Consider the following 10,994-nt stretch of genomic DNA (forward strand, 5'->3'; position numbering starts at 1 on the left):
TAAGTGATGAACCCGATCCCTCCCTGAAGGATCCAGGTTAGGGGTCATCTCCCCAGGTTAGTGCTGATCCTGCTCCTTCTCCCCACTTCTATGTTGAGCCTTTGAATATGGTGGTGCCTGAGATGAATTCTGACAGTGAGGAAGAAACAAATGATTTCGCATATGCTAGTTTTATCAGTGCTAGGAGTAAGTTAGTTGTAGCTCTAGGGTCAACCCCTAAGCGACCCATTACTTGGTTGCAGTAAAATAAGGCTCTAGAGTATGCTCTCAAGAAAAGTCAAAGGAGCAAAAGAAAGAGAAGGCTGGTGATGGAAAAGTTGTGCATGAAAAAGTTGTCCCTGTGGTAAATGTGGATGTGGAAGCAGAAGAGGAACCTAGTTCCTTAACCCACAAGTCCTCGAAGCAGAAGCACTCTCACTCTCAATCTATAAGGCACATTTCTACAAATGCTAAAAGTCCTTCCAAGAGTGTTGATGCTGCTTCTAGTGAAAAGTTGGTGAAAAGTTCTGGTGACAAGACCGTGAAAGAGAGTGGTGACAAGTCTGATGATGAAGAAGAGGAAAAATCTGGTGAACATATGCATAAAAGGTCAGTGGAGAAGGGAAAGTCTATTTGCAAGTCAGTAAAAAGTAAAATGGATGACGATGAGGAACCTGGTTCCATCAAGAAAGCAATAGTTAGTGAGTCTCTGAGTTCTGAGAAAAGGAAACTGAGAAATCAGAAAGTATTATGGGGCCGCACATTTGCCTGTGACATTCTAGAACTTGCTGGGATGAGACAGTTAGTGGACATTTGTGATTCTCAACAATGGACTAATTTTTTTTACAAATGAGGTTCCCAAAGTGTATGAGGGGGAGGCACAAAGTTACTATACTGACCTCTTCATATTAGAGGGTGAGCAAATTTGCGTGTTGATAAATGGGGTGGACATAGTGATGGACTCTGCCTTATTGGGGTCAATATTGGGTGTTCCTACTGAAGGACTGTCGTCTGTTCAGGGTGCCTGCACATCAAACTTCAGAAATGACATTGTCAAGGACAAGGCAATACAACATGGGGAACATGTGCATAAGAAGTCACTCCTTCCAGTATATCAATTGCTTTTTGAGATAGTTAACGAAGTGTTCCTTCCTTGCGCTGAGACAAGACTTGTTACATCCAAAGCTGACCTGTTCTTTATGAAAGCCTTGGATAATTTTTCCACCATCAATTTGCCTAGCATAATGATTGAGCATATGCAGAAGGTGTCAAACCTTAAGGATAGGAATCCTGGACTACCTTATAGGTTTCTTCTCACAAAAGTCTTTGAGTTCTTCAAAGTGCCTCTAGGACAAGCCAAAGTGGGCAGTAAAAAGCAATCATTTTCAAAAACTACTCTTGAGGAGTGTGAGTGTATTGACAAGGTCAGAGGAGTTGGAAGCACTTCCACTATCTCTCAACTGATAAATGCTTAGAACAATGCCACAGAGGAGATCCGGAAGTTGAAGGCTAGGAACACAATTCTTGAGAGTCAGCTCAGTTAGTTACAAGAAGCACCTGGTTCTGGTAGTTCTTATAGCTCCGAAGTTGCACACATAACAAAGGAGAATGCTGAGCTCAGGAAACAGGTGGAGGACCTGAAAGAAAAACTGCTCAATGAGCAAATGTCCACGAATGCTCGTATGGATCTTGTTCTCCAAACCCTTGCTTACTCCTCCAAGCCCTCTTTCTCCAGTGTCCCCTAAAGAATGTCCCCTCAGTGTCAAGCTTTAAGTGTTCATCTTCTTAGTTGTTTTTGGTAATGTTTTTTGTTTCTGGTAATTGTTTTTGTTTATTTTAAACTATGGATGATAACAATAATTTTGCTCCCGCCTGTAAAGGTCCAAATTTGGTTAACTCAAGTGGTTTCCTTTTTCCTATTTATGCTACTGCTATTTTGCCTCTATTTTCTATCATGTTGTGTGCACACAAGTAGCATGAGTTAACCACGCTAGACTTCTTTATGTTGCTTACTTGTTCTGTGCTTTTTATGATGCCAAAAGGGGGAAGTTTTAATTGAATAATAAAGAGCATAAATGAATAATAATCTGAAGGGGGAGAAATACATATTCAGGGGGAATTCACTGAGGTTCAGGTACAGATTAAGGGGGAATGCAGAGATTCAGGGGGAAACTTAAGGTCTTTCTGATCCGCAATCTAGTTCTATGTGGCTCTTTTTGGGATTTTCAATTATGAGTTTGTCATCATCAAAAAGGGAAAAATTGATAGGTTACAAGTGCTTTGGTCATAAGTACTTTGCTTTATATTTTGATAATCTAACAAACTTATTATCCAGAACTAGATAAGAAACCCGTTACACATTTACAAGACCTTAAGATCACAAGGTTCCAGGTTGGGATCAAGCTTGGGATATGATTCAACTTTTCAGAATGGAAGGAACAACTGAGGGAACAGGTCCCTACCAATTCCGGAGGAGACTGTACGAAGTCAACTCTCCAGTTGAAAAGTTGTTGCCTGCACACACTACAGTATAGGAACAATGCAACAGTCAACTTTCTGTGGAAGACTTTTTACCTGCCTTACTTACACATTGTAAGTGGTGTCACACATGTATATATACAATCAAGGGAGGTAAAACAAATTCACTTGAATACTTAGAGATTTAACTCAAGCTCACTCATGTGACTATCCAATAAGAAAGTCTCAAGTGCATCAAGAACAAATAACAAAACAACTACGAACCAGTTCCCACATCAAGTTATTGGATGTCCTTAGTTGAGTTGTAACTTTGTAATAGTTCTTCAATTGTAATTCCTATCTAGCTTGTTTAGAAGCATTCTGTAGGAAACTCTTGTAAACCTTAAACTTGTGTGTTTGAGTCTTGACTAGAGTTAGTCAAGTTGCAAAGTCTTTGTAATAGAGTTATTACAAAGTGGCTTGTAATAGAGTATTACAAGTTAGTGAGGGATTAAGAGGTTAATTCCTAGGTTGCATAGGTTGTAATCTAAAAGTTACTTAGTAGTGAAGTTAAAATCCTACAAGGGTAGGTCGTGGTTTTTAATCCCGTTGAGCTGGGAATTTTTCACATAAAATTTCTCTTATCCTTTATTTATTGCAGTGTACGTGTGTACTGTTGAACCTGGTAGAGAACCTGGTTCTTTATAGAGTTTGGTGGACCCTTATATTCTATCAAATTGCTATTTAGCTTCTTGCTTTGTATCTAAACTCAGTTCCTTTGATGTTTCCAGTGGTGATACCGGAATCACTTCTTCGATTGTAAAAATTTCCTTTGCGGCCGGTTGCTCCCCATAGATTGTTTTGATACTTTCTGACGTCCGAAATTTTAACACTTGGTGAAGAGTCAAGGGTACTGCCATTATGTTGTAAATCCATGGCCTCCCGAACAAAGTGTTGTACCTTATGTCTCTTTCTATCACATAAAACTTGGTCTCCAAGATGGTCCCGGTAGTATTCACTGGTAATGTTATCCCTCTCTTTGTTTTGCATGCCATGTTGAATCCGTTTAGAACCTGGACCGCAGGTACAATTTGATCTTGCAGGCTAAGCTGTTCTATGACCCTCTATCGGGTGATGTTGGTCGAGCTACCTGGATCAATTAACACACGTTTAACTCGAGATTTATTTATGAGTACAGATATTACCAGTGCATCGTTGTGGGGCTGCACAGTCCCTTCCGTGTCCTCATCGTTGAAAGACAAAGTTCCTTTTGGTATGTAATCTCGAGTTCGTTTTTGTCGTCGTAATGGATACTTTGGTGTGTTTTAGCACTGGTCCTTGAGGAACGTCGACCCCGCCGATGATCATGTTAATGACGTGTTGAGTCTCCTCTTGCTCGGATTGTTTATTAGAATCCGTACTTCTGAAATGGTTCTTGGCTCGGTCACTCAGGAATTCTCGAAGATGCTCGTTGTTGAATAGCCGGGCCACTTCCTCTCTTAATTGTCGGTAGTCTTCCGTTATATGGTTGTGAGTGCCATGATATTTGCACTTCTGGTTAGGATCCCTTTGGGCAGGATCGGATTGTAGGGGTTGGGGCCATTTTGTGTCTTTGATGTGCCCGATAGTTGACACAATGGCAGCAACATCGACGTTAAAGTGCTTCCTTAGGTCCAGTAGGCCGGTCGAAGCCATTCTTGCTCATGAGTCTTCGGTTGCTCTGACCTCGGTCACTTCTCCTTTTGCTTCGCATAGGATTATGTTTGAATCCGTTGCTTTTTCGATCTCTATTGTAAGGCTGATACCGATCCATGTTCGACCTTGGTTCACAGTCGATATCTCTCTTGGCTCTATCGATGGGTCTAATAGGATAAACGGACCCGGGGGGAGCTCCCCAGTTGATCATCTTCTACCCTGATTTTCGATTGATAACGGTTATGCACATCAGCCCAAGTAACAGCCGGATACTCAATCAAATCTTGATTCAACTGTTGTGAAGCCATAAAACTTCAAATGTTGGGTCCTTGGGTGAAATCTTGAAAGGCCCAATCATCAGCGACCGGTGGTAGGTCCATCCATTCCATTTGGACTCGGGACACGAACTCTCTGAGCATCTAATTATCCTTTCGCCTTACTTTGAAGAGGTTCGACTTCATGGTCTCGACCTTGATATCCCCAACGTGTGCTTTCATGAAAGAGTCTACAAGTATAGCAAATGAGTCAATTGAATTAGGAGTTAAGTTGTGATACCATATCATAGCTCCCTTAGACACGGTCTCTCCAAATTTCTTCAATAAGATAGGCTCGATCTCATTATCCTCCAAGTCGTTTCCTTTGATGGCGCATGTGTATGAAGTGACATGTTTATTTGGGTTTGTCGTCCTGTTGTACTTAGGAATCTTGGGCATTCAAAGTTTCTTAGGGATCGGTTTCGGGGCCTCACTCGGAGGGAAAGGTTTTTGCACGAACTTCTTGGAATCCAAGTCTTTCAGTATCGATGGTGCTCCCGGGATTTGGTCGACATTGGAATTGTAGGTTTCAACCTTCTTGTTATTTGCCTCGATTTTCTTTTCCCCTAATTCTATCCATTTTGTCAGCTCTTCGAGCATTCTTATGATCACGGGGTTAGTCCCTGACTCATCTCCATTCGATCTCTCCACGACTGGTTCTTCTCTGTAGGTGATTTTCAGGGACGGATCGGGTTCAATTCTGCTCGGTGTGCAGCTTTGGTTTTGTAACTGAGCTATCGCCACCTATTGAGCTTGTAACAATCCGAAGATCATCCATAGATTGATCTCGTCTCCCCTATTGTTTTGAGTATTCTGCATGGTTGATCGGGCTCCACCGTGGATGCTATTTTTGGCGTCGATAGCCACATGCGAATTAGCGTCCAACGGGTCTGCGACCAGATTTCGATGGGATCAGCGGGTGGTACCTCATTATCGGGTACTATGTTGTTATTTTCGCCGTGGTGACCGGACTCATTGTCAGCAGGTAGGGGTGCCAATTGTGAGTTTGACATTTTGAGCTTTAACCTGAAATTAAAGACACTTCAAAGAACAAGTGTAAAATAGCGTGTGTTATATAATTTTGTATCAAATAACCACTATTGTCTTTAGCCCTGTGGTGGGCGCAAACTGTTTACCCTAAAATCAGATAACAATTAAATTTATAAGTGATTTTAAAGATGCATGTATTAATTTGACACAAATCGATGAATTGAATAGTAACTAAAGCGAACAACGGCAAAATAAATTCAAACCATGCGACTTGAACAGTTATAAACTTGGGAAAATATGTCTCACTTGAACTGGATACAATTCAAACGATATCAGATACAGAAGAACAATAGCTTGCAGAAAGAAAATAATGTTATATTGCCTTATGATGCGTGTAACAGTGTGTTTTACAAATAATCAGACCCCCTTTACATAGCAGGGGAGTCCTACTTTAGGTACAATTCTATAAAAGATAAAAAATCCCATGATGTGCTAATTAGCCGGTTCCTCATTGGTACGTGCCGAGATTTCTGTCATAATACCCAAACGGTTACGGATATTTCGCCTTCCGTTATTCGGTCTGGCAATGTTTCTTCGAGTTCATTCGGGGCAGGGTTGATTCCTGGGTCACAGACTCAATGTCCTCGAGGACGGGCACTCTGACCTCGTATCTTGATTCGATGGACCCGAGACCGATCTTCAATTCATCGCGTTTCAATCTTGATATGTCATATAATAGACAAGCCCAATTTCGACCATATACAATTATACAATAAAGAAAAGGAAAGTCTCATGTAACTCTTATAGAGTATAATATATTTATAATAGTTTGTGGGGTCAACATTTGACATGACATTTACTTTATAACACATTACCTACTACGTTCACTATATTTTGGTGTTTTACTGTCCAACTACTGAGCTTATCAATCATGTTATATGCTTGTTTTATTTTAATTTATGTGTCTTATTTTTAACTTCTAGAAAACTTGAGCTATTCAGTATTCTTGTTAATAATCAAAATCCTGTTAAAGGTAAAATAAAACTAACATACTTCCTTTGTCACCATTTTTGTGTCATGCTTTCCATTTAAGCTTGTCTCAAAATGAATATTATTTTTTTATTTAAAAATAATTTAACTTTAAATTTTTTATTTTATATTTAATAAAAAGATTTATAATTACACAAATATATATATGTCTTAGTTTTCAAAAGTATTATTTTTTTGTAAATTTCATGCTGACTCAAACAATTGGGACAGAGGGAATAGCAAATTTAGAGAGTAAGTCAACTGTAACATTAAGGATGGACAAAATTTCGTGCTTGTTCTGGGGGTGTTCGTCGGTCGGTACGGTACGGTATTTAGACATTTCGGTTTGATATTTTCGGTATTCTAAAATGCTATATCAATATCGTACCTAATTAGATTCGGTATAATTCGGTTTTTTGCCTTTCGGTTTCGATTTATTCGGTATGGTAACTTCGGTTTATTCGGTTCTAAAGCAGCTTCGGAACGTTATATTTTGGGGCAGTAAAATCAATTTTATGAATGCTACAACACTGCACAACATATATGGGACTTCTATAAACAAGAGCATAAGATTAAAATAATATTTACAAACTTCATCAACATATAAGTATGTTTGGTCTAAAGCTCTAACTGGCATCTCTGTAATATACCGGACACCAATAAGCTTCTTAAAACGTGACCAAAATAAGTCTTTCACAAGTGTTGTTTACAAAAACTATTCGGGTAACATCCATTAACCATATAGACAAAAATAGGTGGCACATAGGCTTCAACAAAATAACATGGAACTAGAAACATTCTCCTGAAGCTCGCTCATAACTGAGGACTGCAAGGATGACAGGATATTTAAAACTAATCCAATATATATTTTGGTACGGTATTGGTACTTCGGTATTTAAAAAAGATACCAAATACCAATTTTTTTTAAAATGTAAGTCAAATACCAAAATACTAAATACCAAAAATTTCAATTTCGATATGATAATTCTTGGAGGTTGTGAGTTCGAGTCTCCCCAAGAGCAAGGTGGGAAGTTCTTGGAGGGAAGGATGTCGGGGGTCTATTTGGAAACAGCCTCTCTACCCCAGGGTAGGGGTAAGGTCTGCGTACACACTACCCTCCCCAGACCCCACTAAGTAAGATTATACTGGGTTATTGTTATTGTTGTTGTTGATATGATAATTCGATATTTACCAAATCATGCACAACCGTACTTGTTCTTTGTCATATTTCTTCGACTATATACTGCCGACAAAGGAAATGATGGGTCAGAATAATGTTGCGATTGACACGTGCGGTTTTAGCCTTTACACCCACTTTCTTCTTTTAATTTGTTAATTAATATTACGAGATTAATGGGAAAAAATAAGGAAAAAACCAACAATATTAGTAGCAGTAAGTCACTTAAATTTGTAGCATAGTCCATGCACATTATAATATCTAGGTGTGGTTACTTGACCTGATTAAGAATTCCCTTTGTCGTTTACCTTTTTTTTCTTTTTTCTTTTTTGTAAAAACTAAATGTCTTCCTCTTATTACGACCAAAACCATAAAACACATATTCTTATAGTCATATTCGACTTTAGATCAAATCAATAAATGATAACATCTGTTGAATAATCTTTGTCGACGGAACATATAAAAGATTTTCTTTTTAATTTGTAATTCTTACTGCGCAAACCTATAATTCTGAGGGCAGCAAATTCAGGTTCGATACGTTATTATATTCATGCAAATATTAATTTTTCTAAGTAAACAGTTGTATCTGATTTGATATTAAAATTGAATATGAAACATATTCACATATCTCGTAGAAATAAGCAGCATCAAATATCCAAACAACTATCCAAGGGTGGTTAGTGTCGCAAGGGTGATTTATGTCACTCGAATTCTGCCCGCGGTTTATCTCGTGCGGCGGTCAAGCCCAACCTTGACATCAGCCTTTCCAACACTTAGATTTATTTTAGTGATATTTGAGGCTTAGAAAAGTTTAGGCAACATGTAAGTAAAGGAACACACGAAATTTACAGGAATTTTTTCTCAATTCTTATTAATATGTGAATACAAGAACACAAGGAAACCAACCCAATGGCCAAGAACAAAAAACTCCCTAGTTCCCTGCCCCAAAACGAGTTTCACACCCTTAGGAATTACACTTAGATGTTTTTGGCTAACACTTGCCACACGACTAAGTTTCTGCCCCTTTGGGACAGCCTTATGCACATATTTATAGTGCAGACTGCCCAATTACACTTGGCAGCATCTAAAACAATCAGTTGACAAGCCCCAATTGATGGGCAAACATGATACAAAAGCGTGCCCATACTTTAGTCCATGATCAATCATGCTTTGGATGTGGTTGTAACCTCCAACTGCCTGTCATTTGCCCAGCACACTTTTTGTAACCGTTGCTTGTGCACTGCATGTGCCTATTTGCTCAGCTGTTATGCGCTCAAGGCAGGCATTGCGCCTAGCCTTGCACTTTTGACATTGCTCTGCCCCAATGTCTTGGCCACAACTTGACGTCTATTGACTTAACCGCACACGCCCATTGCCACAACTGCCCGTCTATTTCAAGTCGCCCTCAACTTGATCAAATCTGCCCATATTGATGTTATTGCTTGTCCTGCATTCCCTTGCCTTGTCGTAGCCCCTGCTTTGACTTGGCTTTGCCTTGCCATTGTCATGCCAACCCGCGTCCATGTGAAATGCGCCTTGCATCCGTTCAAGGTGCGTTTGTCAATCCCGCATAGTCTGTCATGTCGAGCTGCCCGTCATGATGTTGCCCCATTTTTCAGGTTGTGTGCTAAGGCCATCATGAAAATCCTTGTCACAACCCACACCTGCCAATAAACTTTGTTAAAGGGCTAACAAATCATCCCCACCCGAAGAATTCATCGTCCTCGACGAAGCAATTTCCGTATTTTTCAGCACCACCATAAGCCCTAAGTATGTCGTCTCCTGCTCATATTCTTCCTCGTTCGGCTCATCTTCACTTTTTTCTTCAGCAAACAAAGTTGTAAGCCGTTCAAGTTTTGGACAGTCCCTCGCCATGTGTGGTCCTTCGTAAATAAAACAACCATTAAACTTGATGCTTTGTCCCTTGTTTGTCGAAGGTTCAACATATTACTTTTCCTTTCCATTGTTATTGCCCTCAACAGTATTACCCTAGTTATTCCCATTTTTCCTCCACTCTTTTGTCTTGTCCTTGTACCCGTTTTTGGACTTAGAAGTAGTAGAGAAATCAGAACCATCTTATCCCAACTGGAAATCACCCAACGCATCCGCTGCAGCGATGGCGCTAGAAAGGTCTTTCACATTCTGCCTTTGGAGTTCCATCTGCGCCCACGACTGCAACCCATAAAGGAAATTGTGCAGCTTGTCTTCCTCAGACATGTTGCTTATATCCAGCATCAAAGAACTGAAATCTTTGACATATTCCCTGACCGTTCCAGTTTGTTTCAACTTTTTCAAACGATCTCTAGTAATCCAGTCCACATTGCTAGGAAAGAATTGATCCTTCAACTCTTTTTTCAGCCCTTCCTAAGAGTTAATTTTCGGCCTACCAGCACTTACATCGTCTACCATGCATGTCCGCCACTAAATCTTTGCATCGTCCACCAAGTACATAGTCGTAATGGTGACCTTGTCTTTGTCTCGCACATAGGCAGCTTGAAGTACTGCTCCATATCCCATAGGAAATTTTCGAGTTTCTTGGCACTCCTTATACCATTAAACTCTTTAGGCTTAGGATTTTGACCTTGGTACAAGCTTCCCCATGCTGTGCATCATCATTGCCAACAACACGACGCACCAACCCATTTTCTGCTTTCAGATCTGTGCACTCCTGGCTCAGCTTGTTCATCTCGGCCTCAAGATAGGCGAGATGAGTCATGATAGTCAGAAATTGATCACCATCAACAGTTCCGACGGGTGCCTCAAATGCAACAACTTTTTCCCTCAATTCTGCGTTGCCACCAGCCATTTTTCACGAAATTCAACCACTGAATGTCGTATCTTCGTCCCGATCCAGCCACACTCTGATACCAGTTGCCACAGGGGTGATTTATGTCACTCGAGTTCTGCCCGAGGTTCACCTTCGTGCGGCAGTCAAGCCCAGCCTTGACTTCAGCCTTTCCAACATTTAGATTTATTTTAGGGTTGTTTGAGACTTAGAAAAGTTTAGGCAGCAAGTAAAGTAAAGACACACACGAAATTTATAGGAATTTCTTCTTAACTCGTATTAATATGTGAATACAAGAACACAAAGAAGCCAACCCTATGGCCAAGAACAAAGAACTCCTTAGTTCCTTGCCCCAAAACGAATTTCCCACCCTTAGGAATTACACTTAGACGTTATTGGCTAACACTTGCCACAAGACTAAGTTTCTGCCCCTTTGGGACAGCCTTATGCATATGTTTATAGTGTAGGCTGCCCAAGTACGCTTGGCAATATCTAAGACAATCAGTTGACAAGCCCCAACTGATGGGCAAACCTAGGGGTGTGCATTCGATTTATCGATTCGATTTTG

General features: G+C 40.1%; 1 protein-coding gene across 1 annotated transcript; it reads left to right on the forward strand.

Moving 5' to 3' along the window:
* Positions 1-107: 107 nt before the first annotated feature.
* Positions 108-832, forward strand: LOC138888641 (uncharacterized). The gene is made up of 2 exons (XM_070170542.1): positions 108-186; positions 273-832. Exons 1-2 carry the CDS (start codon positions 108-110, stop codon positions 830-832), a joined length of 639 nt encoding a protein of 212 aa, XP_070026643.1.
* Positions 833-10,994: the final 10,162 nt, after the last annotated feature.

This window comes from Nicotiana sylvestris, chromosome 3, assembly GCF_000393655.2.
Source record: "Nicotiana sylvestris chromosome 3, ASM39365v2, whole genome shotgun sequence".
NCBI lineage: Eukaryota > Viridiplantae > Streptophyta > Magnoliopsida > Solanales > Solanaceae > Nicotiana > Nicotiana sylvestris.

What these genes read in the sequence shown, in the direction of transcription:
- LOC138888641 (XM_070170542.1), top strand. Translation starts at nt 108, where the DNA reads ATGGTGGTGCCTGAGATGAATTCTGACAGTGAGGAAGAAACAAATGAT. An exon ending in TAGTTTTATCAGTGCTAGGA is followed by an intron (nt 187 to 272) that starts GTAAGTTAGTTG and finishes TATGCTCTCAAG; the next exon opens with AAAAGTCAAAGGAGCAAAAG.